General features: G+C 29.8%; 1 protein-coding gene across 4 annotated transcripts; it reads left to right on the top strand.

Moving 5' to 3' along the window:
• The first annotated feature begins 4,423 nt into the window (after window positions 1–4,423).
• LOC111282458 (metacaspase-1-like) lies at window positions 4,424–8,633 on the top strand. 4 transcript variants are annotated; one of them, XM_022870545.2, is made up of 5 exons: window positions 4,424–4,984; window positions 5,353–5,683; window positions 5,964–6,075; window positions 6,167–6,352; window positions 8,048–8,633. In XM_022870545.2, the coding sequence occupies exons 1-5, from the start codon at window positions 4,549–4,551 to the stop codon at window positions 8,105–8,107; spliced, it is 1,125 nt and encodes a 374-aa protein (XP_022726280.1). In that variant the 5' UTR covers window positions 4,424–4,548; the 3' UTR covers window positions 8,108–8,633. The 4 variants fall into 4 exon arrangements, with proteins under 4 accessions (XP_022726280.1, XP_089617191.1, XP_089617192.1 ...); XM_089761065.1 differs by having other exon boundaries at window positions 6,152–6,352; XM_089761066.1 differs by lacking the exon at window positions 8,048–8,633 and adding an exon at window positions 7,002–8,041.
• The last annotated feature ends 4,645 nt before the right edge of the window (window positions 8,634–13,278 follow it).

The following is a 13,278-nucleotide window of genomic DNA, read 5'->3' as shown; positions in this document are numbered from 1 at the left end:
ATGGGCCTCACTTCTCACGGCTAATTGGCCATTAAGACAAATTTTGAGGAAAAAAGCACAAATTATCGAACTGATCGACCAACCCAAATGACTGTAAGATTAGACAAGCTGCCCACACCCATGTTCTAGATTGGATTGGAGATTGATGTTTGTAATTAATGCCAACAACATATTCTCATTCTGGTCCATGCCATGATTAAAATGCACTAATTCTCAACCCAATCCATCACTCTTGGAACCTTGGGAGGACTCTGTGTAAACGCTGCTTGGGCTTTGTTGCATTAGGTCTCTAAAACTATCATGCCATCCAGGAACATTGTAGGCCGCCAATTTCTTCTGCATTTGCTGCTGCTCCTACTTTTTCGACATTTGCAGACTCAGCTGGCTCCATTGTTGAGGAACTACCAGGCTATCCAGGAAATCTGCCATTCAAGCTAGAAACCAGGTGAGCGGCACTTTGCGATTCCTAGCTGTCACATTTAGACTGCAGTTATATAATTCAAGAAATGACTGGAAACGTTATTGAACATCGATGGTTTTCGATTTCAGGTAAATTAGTGTGAATGGTTTTCTATTTGTCTCCACAATTTTTTACTCAAAATTTTTTTTCTTGTTCATACAAAGGGCATTAAGCTGCCCCAAAACATTTACAATCTGCCATCAATGTCAGCAAGAATAAAACAAAACAAGTCCCTAGGGGACAAGAAACCAAATCAGCTGGGCTAGACAGATCTCTATGTATTATTGACACTCAATTGGCAACCTCGTTATCACACCGTAAGATATGCAACAGACTCAAAATCTTGTTGAAGGCATCGAACTATCGCTAACCACAGCATTTGTTGTGCAGCTAAGACTGACGCAACAATTGTTAAGTTGAGAAATAACTTCCGGACAATCAGATTCAACAATTTGTCCATTTCACATTTTTAGATCTACTGCTTTCTGAAATTGATGATTGGTTGGTTTGACTTCCGCTCTCCCTCTCAGATTGGGTGGGTTTCGGAAACTGGAGACTGAAGAGGGTATATTATTGGAATTTGGACTTTGAAGGGGCTTTTGAGAGAGTAAAATGACAAAACGTATAGCTCCTAACCCAAATTACAAGGGCAAGAAAAGATCGTATAATAAACCCCATTACTACATGCATGCGAGTCATATTTCCCAGCATATTTTCTGGATATATTTTCTCCTGACTCGTAGACAAGAGATTAAGAACCTAAATAGAAGTAATTGACAATAAAAAACTAAAGAAAACAGAAAAAAGTTGTAGAAATTGCAGAAAAGCAACTATTACTATTTTATAAAGAGAACCAAATGAACAATAATCAATCTACACTCTAGCATATTCATGCCACAACCAAAAACAATTCATATATTCTTTGATAAAAAACTAAAAGGTGCATATATATATATATATATATGTTTATTGACACTTGAAATTATTCCTTTTACCACTAATCGGACTAGGGTTCCGATCGACAACTAAGTTGGGCTAGAAGAAAACACTGTTAAGACCATTAGACACTCCTCTTACACCAGAGCTCAACCAAGTTATTAGGACCCAACAACTGGTAATTTGCGTCACAGTGGTGGATATGTCCTTAATCTATTAGGACGGACCGTATTGTAACTCTTGCTATGTAATGGATTTGGAGAATATCTCCTCCATGACTTCTCAGTGAAACCTTAAACATGAAGGATTTTGGTCTCATGTTCTGGACAATAACACCTTGCTTACTTCAACCTTTCTAACTTAGACTAGGTTGTCATACATATAGATATTATTCATGTTATTCCACCTTTGTTGTTGCTAGCTGTTACAAAAGAGATGGCATATATCCTAACCATTTTATCCTAAAGGTCTCCTTTCTTTCACTTCTCTTTCGTATTCATGTATCTATTGCACCTGAAGATTTCGTTGTAAAAAATCTTTGTGAGATCAACAACAAATACTAACATGATTCTTGTTTAGAATTAGTAGTATTTCTGATCAATTCGTGAATCAGAAACCTTTGGATATCATTGAATAAAGAAAAGTGCAGGCCATTTCCTTTTTTATCTTACTTTAGTTTGGATAAGGTTTTGAAAATTATAAAAGCACAAAACATTGTAATCCATAAAAAAAAAAAAAAAGATATGAAATAAAAACATTTGACCGTATCAAATTCTTGATGGGCAATCCTAAAGTGGGAGAAGCATACTAGCACGATCTAAAATGTTCTAAGACTGAGAGAAACCTTAAATTTATAAAAGCATCTTTCTTTTTTTACTAAAAAAAAAAGGACGTGTGAACAGAATTTTGGAGCAGTGACTATTTCAACATCCTAATTGGAGGAATCTCATAAAGTGGCTCATCAGAGAAATTAAAAAATTATGATCCAATGTAAAGAAAGTGAAGGATTGGAGAATTAGGCTAATAACGCTTAACGGTGGATATTCATATATAGTTTGCTGATCAATTTGGTTCCTTATAAAAAGATTGAATTGGTAAGAAGAAATTCCAAAATGGTGGCAGATCAGGTGGCTATCCAGACTAGAATGGAGACGTGCCAGTCTGGTAATTGGACCAGGCATATTCCATCCTCTCTGGTGGGAATTCTTCACTGGCACGGCCTGGCCTTCCAGCACCTCCTTTGTTGTAAAGTTTGTATTGGCAGCATGGGTCTACGAAAATACTTCTGTATGCTCAGATTTAACTTGTCCTAGTTAGTGTATGAGCAAACTATGTGTTGAGCTGTATTAGCTTGACTTAAGGTGGCATCTGTTGTTCTTGTTCACTAAAGTTTCAGTGCGCTTCAATTGAACTAACACATCTGAACCATTGAATTCCGACTATTGTAATTTCGTCCCTCGGATAACAAAGTTTTGCTATTGCAACGGGTAACAGGCATTTCCAAGTTTACTGTATTTTGTAACCGGTATTTAACTGTATGCTTCATGTATAAGATGAAGCAAGAATCAGACAAAGCAGGAGTAAAGCAGAAGCGCTAATCTCATCTGTGTCTTTAGCCACAGGATTAGAAAGGAAACCGGATCTGATTCTTGCTCTTTTATTCTACTAGTTGAAGAATAAAGTAATGAATCGTCGCCGAAAGGTTAAATATATCAATCACTTAATCTTTCATTGTACCACAAGCTTTAAATTTGCTTTTGGTTTTAGATTTTTTTATTAATTAAGATTAATGTTATTAAACTTGTTCATGGGTCTGACCAGTTTGTCATGCACAACAGGTCTAGCCAATTCGGGCCAAGTCGTAGTAGGATTTTTTAAGTCCGATAAAAAGATTAATTTTAATTTTAAAATATATTTAAAATATTTAAAAAATATTAATATAGATATTTTTGAAATTTCTAATAATATTTTGAATGATAATGAATATAAATGAGTTTTGATGAACATACCGACTTGAACCTTAAACAAATCTTACTTTTACATTGACTTAACCTTGCTCGACCTATCGGTCAATTTACGGGAGTTGGAGTACATAAATATATTTGAGATTACTTAGAATTATCCTCTTGTTTAGAAGAAAAAGTAAAAAAAAAAAATAAAATTGAGCATGATCTGTTGATAGATTAGATAATTTTTAATTTTAGTGATCAAATTTTAATTATAAAAAAATATATAAATAATGTCATCTAGTATATTAAATAGAATGATCAGCTAGAAGTGTTGATATCTTATTAATTATATTATTTTATATCAGGAATATATAAAGTAGTTTGATTAGCTTCTTATTTTGGAGGCTAACCTATCTTTCTAAAGAAAAAGTTTTGGATAAAAGTATGAAACTAAAAATATTAATCTATTATTATATGTTTTTATTTACTAAAATAATTAAGCTGGGAAAGTGAGTATTTGAACATGAAATCTCCAATATAGATGTAATATAATTTCCTTAACCATCAAGCTTATAATAAGGATTATTGGACTCACTCGTATGAATAGTTATATATAGTTAATGTACTGAAATAGATAGAAATAATAAAAAGTAAGATGCTAAACTTTCTTAATAGCATCAACATCTATATAATTTTTTAAAACATTTAAAAAATTTTAAGTGTATTATAATAAGAATTTGATACACTATTAGTTAATCAGATGATATCATTAATAAAAAATTTTAAAAAAAAGTCAAAAAAATTTTTTTTTTAAATGATGCTTTTGTATATTTATTTTAAAATTTTATATTTATTTATTAATAAAGTGACATCATATAATTTACTAATAATATATATTTACACGTCGACAATGCATTAAATATAATTTTATATTATAAAATAGAAAAGATACGTAGAATCATAAAGATTATGATTAGATTACATATCTAAATTTTAAATTCCAAAGTTGTTAAAAGAATAATAATTAATATATTTATTTATATAAAAGACAAAGCTGGGAGCAAGGAATGACCCTTCGTCTTTGCCTGGCTCTTTTCTCTCTGTTGATTGTTCCATTTAAACTTCAAAAAATAAGTTTCCACCCGATCAGGCAGAGTTTTGCCTAGCCTAATTCAGGCTCGTAAATGCTAGTTAGAGGGTGATATGGAAGGTAGAATCGTATGCCAGCGTTGCAGGCAAAAGTTTTCAGCGTCAACCAATCTTGAGACAGTTATTTGCCCATACTGCCATATGATCAATCCGAATCGAACATTTACGAATCAATCATCTTCCCTAGAGCATGGCAGGATAAGTTACCCGTTTATAGATAACATTATGAAGGAAAAGCAAAAGCTGAAGAAAATTCTGCGCTGTAGCAGGCAGAAACCTGCTGCTTCTGGGTCATCATCAACCAAATACCCTAAGCTTTGTGCTTTCGACTACTCTGGCCCATGGCCGAAGAAACGTGCGGTGCTATGCGGTGTGAGCTACAAGAAGTGGAAATATAGGCTCAAGGGGACCATAAACGATGTGTTTAACATGAAACAATTGTTGATTCAAAACTATGAATTTAAGGAGGAAAATATTCTAGTGCTCACAGGTATTTATTATCAGCCCTACTGGTTTTATCTAGCTTTTGTACGCTTAAACTTATAATTGCATTTGTCCAAGAAAAAGCTGCCTAATTTTAACAAATTTTGTTGCAAACTTGTGTAATTTTTCCTTTTAACATTTGGAAAATAGGTTGTTATATATTAATTTGAACTAACCCAATCAAAGAGCAGTTCATAGGAGAGGAAAAATCAGTCAAGATACAATATTGAAGTATGAGTTTTTAATTATCCAATTGTTTGATTTGAGGTAGTTCTATATATCTAAACTTGACAAAATCATAGCAGCCATCTAATCGGTTCCATCGATGTTTGGAATTGGAGTTGATGAGCTAGGAATAATCTATTTAAACTGCAGAGGAACAGACAGACCCTCGGCTTATTCCAACAAAGGCAAACATCGAGATTAGCTTGAAATGGCTGGTGAATAACTGCCAGGCAGGGGATTCGCTGGTGTTCTATTACTCGGGACATGGCTTACGCCAACCCGATTTTGAGAATGATGAGCGCGATGGGTTCGACGAAACCATCTGTCCGGTTGACTTTCTGAAAGAAGGCATGATTCTCGATAATGACATCTATGCCACCATTGTTAAGCCGTTGACAGTGGGCGTCACGCTTCATGCCATTGTTGATGCTTGCCATAGTGGAACTATTCTCGATTTAGAGCACGTCTATGATAAAGAAAAGTGAGTTTCGCACGTCTGTCCCAAAACTAATCTACGCTCACAATTTTTATCTAATTGGTTTATACCTTTAATATATATAAAAATTTGACCCAATAATAAATGCATGAATCGAAGTTTGAATTTTCTTTTCATAAATAAAGAACAAAAGATTTGATTACCGCTGGACATCCTATTGAGAAATAAAAACAGAGAAATTTGATCCATTATATGTAGTAGCAATTATGTAATTGTTTTTATACAGGTAAATATACATAATGAATTGCATGTTTGGGGTTAACAGGAACAAGTGGATAGACAACAGCCCTCCATCAGGTGTGAGGAAACTAACAAGCGGTGGAAAAGCATATTGTATCAGTGCTTGCGAAGATGACCAGGCTGCTGCTGACACTTCTGTAAGACTTTCCCAATTTCCTTTGTCTTCATAAACATTTTTTTTTTAAATCAGGGAAAAAAAGTTCGACAAAGAAGTCAAAATATGTGCAGGCTTTTAGTTCCAAGTCGATGAATGGTGCAATGACAGTCACTTTAATAGATATTGTCAGAAGCAGACCAAGTATAACATACGGGGAATTACTTGACGAGATGGAAGAACGAATTCATCAAGTTAACATAGAAGGATGCCTTGGTTCAAGAATATTAAGCAGAATTTTTGGCCCCAATCTCACACAGGTAATTAACCTCTCTGATATACTTCAGGTACTTGGCCTCCAACATTCTTCACAATAAACACAAAAATTCACGCTTGATAATTTAGCTCAATGCTAATTGCATGTGTCTGATCTCTACCTTGAAAAAGTCATCTCTATGTAGAGAAAGTCAATATTAATTTTTCCAATATTTTTTTTAAATAAAATAAACTATTAAATTCTTAATTTTAATGATAAAAATTTAATTTCTAACAATCTCAAATAAAAAAAAATAACAAAAATTCGTGTGTTTATACGTAAATATGCAAGAAACAATGTTATATATTAGGATAAATGCAAATATATGTTTATATGCTTATAGTTAATTTTTTCATATATATATATATATATTAGAGAATATTATGATTATTTGATACAGTATATCACTCTTATACACTATCAATTAATAATAGAATAATATTAATAAATAAAAAATAAACTTTTAGGTCCTTAAAAATAAATATTAATAAATTTTATTTAGAGTTAATTAATTATTAAAATTTAGTTCCTTCTTTAATTTTTTTTACTGCCGCTCTTTTCAATATTCTAAAACCTTTATGCCTATTTCCAATCTTGTTATTTTTCCACTGCTTCACTCACATTTTTAACCCTATCTATTGATCTTGTTATAGGATTTACATTGTAAAAAGAAGTCATATGAGACATCATCAATTAATCGACAAATTTCGGTCTTATTCTAGGTTACAGGAAGATCACAGAGTAGCTTCTAGTATTTCCAATACTTTTTCAATTTGCCATAATTTTGGGAAACTTTATTTTATATTTTCCCCCTATGTGCCACACAATCGTTAACTACAGTAGTCAAGTACATGGTTAAGTAGCCTTCATTGTTCTGAACGAGGGAAGAGTATTTAAAAACTCTTTCTTAGGCCAAATCATCTGAAGATTCAATCTCTTAAGGCTCTTGTCATTCCTTGATTTAGAAATTGTTTTGCTTCTATACTGAAAATATTTTGTATCTTTCGTACCTTTCTTCTTGTCATGTTCTTAATGAGAAGATGATTAGCCAGCAAATTTGTACGAGAAAAATAATAATGATCTAACTTTGTTTTAAAAATGATCTTTACCTTTGTAATTGTGAATGAAGCAGCAGAAATAGCAAGGTTGAAAAGAGGTGTGAGGCTTACAAAACATTGTAGAGAGAGTCAGTAAAAAAATTTAGAGGAGAGCAAAATTTTAATAATTAATTAACCCTAAATATATTTATTAATATTAATTGTTAAGGACTTGAAAGTTTAATTTTTTTTTATTGAATAAAGTGTCATCTTATTATTGATCGACAGAATAATACATTATCGATATATTAAAATTTCTCTTGAATATAATAATATACTTATCCCTTATCACACTTTATCCTTACTTGAGTCAAATGAAACTATTATTTTAATCTTACAAGTATTGTTATTTTTTTTATAAAGGAGTCGCAATCTAGATAGAGGAAAAATGGTTGAAGGTGTTCAGATTTAAATAGCAAATTTGATAAATATAATCATTTAAGAGTGATTGTATGGATTAATTGAACTAAATTTTATATTTTAAGTATTGCTATATATATTACATAGCAAAATTGTACATATAATAGTTACCAAAAGTTGTATAGACTACTAGTTTTTCTTTGCATAATGTGGCACTGGGTTTTCTCTATGAATGTATACAGAAGCCTCTACTCTCAGCTTCCGAAGAGTTCGACATTTACCAGAGGAAATTTCGACTATAATTGTTCATATTGGATGCCATTGAAGCAACAAGCGCCATGGATTTTGCGTGGAGCGTTTGAGAGCAGAAGCTTTCATTTGTTATCGATCTTCAAGAAATAACTTAATCAATTACCCATGATATAAGGAAACCTTTGTACACTTCTGATAACAAGAGTTTTTTTATTATTATTATTTAAAGAATAGTTTACAGGGAAATAAACAGTTTAGATTTATCGATAAAAGAGATGAAATAACTATGACATTAAACAAGATGAAAAGAAAGATTGAAGAGGGTATGTTGCTACTGTCGATTTTAGTTTTTCATTTTGTCTTTGTTGGATTGGTGCCAAGGATCAAGATATGTTGCCTCCTACAGTTGTGATGTATGCAAAAAAAAAAAAAAAATGGAAATCCAGAGAGCTGATTGTTTTTTTATCTGCCTCTTGAAAATTTCTAACATTGAGTAGCATTAACTTTTTGATCCTCGTAAAAATGTTGTAAAAATGTCAAAGTGTAGCATCTTTAATAAAAGAACATTTGTCACCACCTGCTCTTATTCTATATCTATATGCTCCTGAGAACTTGATTCCTGAGAAACAACCAAGCGTTTTGGTTCCTTTGTCTTTGGAGAAGAAATCGGCGTTGCAATACAACTGGAATATAAGGCCGCTCGCAATTAACCGCATTCATACGCCTAAATGTGATAAGGTGACTAATGAGGTGATGATCATATAAAAAATCCGGTTTAGATTCATAAAAACCAACAAGACTAAGCTAATATCATCTTCTAATTCCTCAGCATATCCTAATTTGTCATGAATCTTAGAGCAAAAAAATTCATTGTTCATTCCAAAATATGAAAGCTTTTTGATCAACTTTCACATTGTACAATGAACAATAAAGGAAAGAGAAATGTTGTTTTCCCAAAAGAAGTTTTGACATATCACAGATAAAATTTATGAGTTGGATCATGGTCTAGGTTTTACCCAAATAGAGGGATGGGGACATTTGATACCTAAGAATTGATGGTCCCTCCTCTCAAGTAGATTGAATTCTTGTACTCAGAAATTAAAAAAGAAAAAAAAAAGGTTTAATTCTTGCTTCCAGACATTCACCAATAATTTTCTCAAATTAATTTGACATTACCAGGGATAAAACATGACTTCCGTGGAGATTTCTCGGAGCCAAATCCCGAAAGTTTGACGGTGGATACCATAATTCATTAATCTTCTATTATCATTGTTGGATTTGATTTATATTTTATTGTTATTCACAAAACATATCTAGATTAGCAGACCTCATTCTTATACGTTTTGTGCTGCCCGAGAAACCATGCTTACAGTTCTGTGTTCGGAGCAACACTGCCCGGATACTCAAAACCCAGCTCAATTCTGCGATGTATTTCACAAATTTCAGGCCCTTTACCTTGAGTTTCTCTCTCAAGATGTCACCATTATTCAGTCTGGCTCTGTTCTAAAGATTGTAATGGATAGCAATCAAGCTGATTTGACTATAACCTAGCAGACCACGACGAATCTAATTACCTGCATACATGTGTAAAGATTTTATTCCACCAAAGAAAAAGAAACCAAATCTGGTTCTCCACCAATTTTCTTGCGGGTTCGAATATTTCTAAAATAATGAGACGATAAATCTGTAAAATTTTTTAGAGTAAGAATTGTATGTAAAAATGAATTCTTGTATTATATATATATATATATATATATTAAAAATACATCATTAGTCATTGAACTATAATCACATTTTTAAAATGATTGATTATCAAACTATTAAATTTTTTAATCGATTATCAAACTATTAAATTTTTTAATTTAGTAACTAAAATTTGAGTATGAATTTTTTTGTCATCCAACCATTAGTTTTTAGGAGCATGTTAACCTGACAATATCTCACCAATTATCAGTGCAACATTAGAAAAATTAATGACATTACAATGTCATGTGTCACCTGATAGCTAATGTGTCAATGTGTTATTATCATGTCATTAGAGACTAATAGTTGAGTGATAAAAAGATATTTAAATTTTAGTAACTAAATTAAAAGATTTAATAATTTAATGATCATTTTAAAAATACGATCATAATTGAGCGACTAACGATATAATTTGGTTAAATTGTACAATAGATCCTCATACTTTAGTCAAATGATAGAATTAATCTCTCTTAACGTGTTTAAATCGAATCTCTATATATTAATAAATTGTCAAATTTAGTCAAATTATTAATGATTCAAATTTTTTTCGTTAAAATTGATAATGTGGAATTTGACTTTTTTTATATAGCATTTTTGTTTATGTGATTGTTGATTTTGCTGACATATCAAACCCACATAGTAAAAAATGATGATGTGGCAAAACTTTTGTCATATTAATATTTTTCGCATGAACTTTTCTTAAATTGTATGGTTCAACCTTGCACATTAGTTAAATGGTGGAATTAGTTCTTCTAACTTAATATTTATTCAAATTTAATTCATATACATCAATTAATTATCGAATTTAAAATTTAGCCTAAAATAAATAAAATAAAACTAAAAAAAAAAATTTAATACAAATAGGTCGAGTCATAATAGAGTAAATATATGAGTCAACACTTGAGTTACACTAGACTTGTTTTCTAAAACAACATCACTTCAACTTATTATAAAAACAAAAAACCTTTTATTTTTAATTTACCTTTTTTCCTCTTTTTTATCATCCTCGTTTGCATTTTGCTTTTCTCTACAAATCTCATGCAACTATATTTCAACTAACTTTCTAAAAAATAATAAATAAAACATTAAATGATCATAGAAAAATTTATCTCAAAAACTGTCAATACTAAAAAATTAACCATCGATCCCACCGTTTTGTATTATCGTCTAAAGCAACTAAGCTTAATGCTTTAAAAATTCTAAATATGAAACCTCTAAACAAGAATTTCTCAACAAAAAAATTACTTCTAAAAGTTTTTGTTGATTGTCTTTGTTTTTGTTCTATTATCTTGTTAATTGTCGTTGAATTCTCAAAATTTTCCTAAATTAATCTTTCCAAAAAGTTTTCATATTTTCTTGTTTTTCAATTTTTGATTTCTTTTTTATCTTTTTTTTTTTTGACTTTGACCTTTTGGCTTTCATCAACTAAATAATAAAAAGAAAAAAAGAAAATAACACATAATAAATAAAACATTTTTGGACCTTTAAATTTTGGCTTAAAAATCTAATTTCACAATTAAAGCTTAATTGATCCAAAAACGATTTTAGAACCTAATATCGATATAAAATTTGAAGGTTATTTAATATTGAAAAAATTTTCGAATAAAATAGGATGTGCACAATTGCTTTTATTGTTAATTGTGTATTTGGGTTTGATGGGTTTGTTGATTATTGGTTTCTTGATTTAACTTCTATGTTTTTGTCAATTTTTAAAGTTTTTTATTTTTATTTAATTTTAATTTTTTTTATATTTCAAAAATATTGAAAATAGAAATTAACAAAAAAATTAAAAAATCTAAATCTAAATTAATTAATTAATTAAAGAAAGAAAAAGAAAAAATATAATTTAGTTTATGTTGAGCTTATAATTTAATTTAAGATTAACATAATTTGTCAAATTAAGTCTAATTAATAATTCAAATATCCAAAAAAAAGTTTATCTAAATATGAAAAAAAGATCACGATCAAATTAATAATTTATATTTTTTATGTTATTTTACGTCAAATCTTAAATTTGATAACTAATTGATGTATAAAGATCAAATTTGAGCATACATTAAAGTAGAAGGACTAATTCTACCATTTAACTGAAGTATAGAGACGAGTCATACAATTTAAGAAAAATTAGCGTAAAAAAATATTGATGTGTCAAAAATTTTTGTTACATCATTATCATTAATCATGTGGACTTGATACACAAAATCAATGGCCATGTACAACAAAAATTCTACATTATAAAAATCAAAATACCACATTATCAATTTTAATAAAAAAATTTGAACCATTAATAATTTGAATAAATTCAATAATTAATTAAAGTATAGGGATCCAATTTAAATATATTAAAATAAAAGACTAATTTTACCATTTAACTAAAATATAGAGATGTAGTATACAATTTGATAATAAAATTTACCTTTTTTACTGTTACAATTCATTATTGAAACTCATCACACTCTTACAACTCATTACCAGTCAAAACTTAATTTACACGTGACTTACTACTACTACTACTTTTCTTTTGAACTTCTCTTATATTTGAGTTCACGTTATTTGGCTGATACAAAACTAAAAACAAACACTTTGTCATAACATATAGATCCATAAATCTATAACTAGACTTAATAAAAGGAGTTATCACCAATCTTTTTTCTATGTATGATTGGTCACATAAAGAATCTATCATCTTAAGGAACTCTTAAGCTTGACTAAGAGTCGTTAAAAGAATAGGTTCGGGTCTACTAACCAGAATAGGATTCGAGAGTTCAATTACATGTGAGAAAGGTTATAGCACCCCCACATGCCCATCCGAAGGATAATACTATATTATTTTAAATTTATCCTAAGGTATTAATTCTAATGGTTTTAAATTTTATATTGAAATATTGAAAATAATTCTTAAAACTCTTCTATCAATTTGGTAGAATTTTTAAAAATATTTTCTCACCTCGATAGTATTTAAGAATCTCATTTGTTTTCTTGAAGAGGCTCCGTCTTCAGAAAAATGTTAATTATTTATTTTTTTGTTGAAAATAGATCTAATTATTTCACAATTTTGGCCAAATTAAAAATATTTTCTTGTTTTGAATTTTTAAATTCTCTACCATTTGGACCTATTTAGAAATTCTTTTTATTTATTTTTTTTTATTTCTAAATTTTTCACAATTTGGGTCAATTTAAAAATTGTTTTTTTCAAAATTTTTAAATTTTCCGCCGTTTGGGCCTATTTAAAATTTTTTTTCCTTTTTTTTTGTTTTCGAAAAGAAAATATTATGACAATTATTTTTTATTGAAATTTCATTTAAATTCTTCCACTATTTGGGACAAATTTAAAGAAATTTCTCACCTAGAGATTTATTAAGAATTTACCATTTGAAATTTCTAAGATTCTCATCATTGGATAATTGTCAAATATTTTCAACCAAAAATTTTTATATTTTTATATTTTTTTTTGGATTGAAAATAAATATTGATTATT

The sequence above is a fragment of the Durio zibethinus genome, chromosome 5, assembly GCF_047325235.1.
Source record: "Durio zibethinus cultivar Kanyao isolate XHJ-2024 chromosome 5, ASM4732523v1, whole genome shotgun sequence".
In the NCBI taxonomy this organism is placed as follows: domain Eukaryota; kingdom Viridiplantae; phylum Streptophyta; class Magnoliopsida; order Malvales; family Malvaceae; genus Durio; species Durio zibethinus.
The sequence above is the reverse complement of the archived record's forward strand: the minus strand, read 5'-3'. Positions and strand labels throughout refer to the sequence as shown.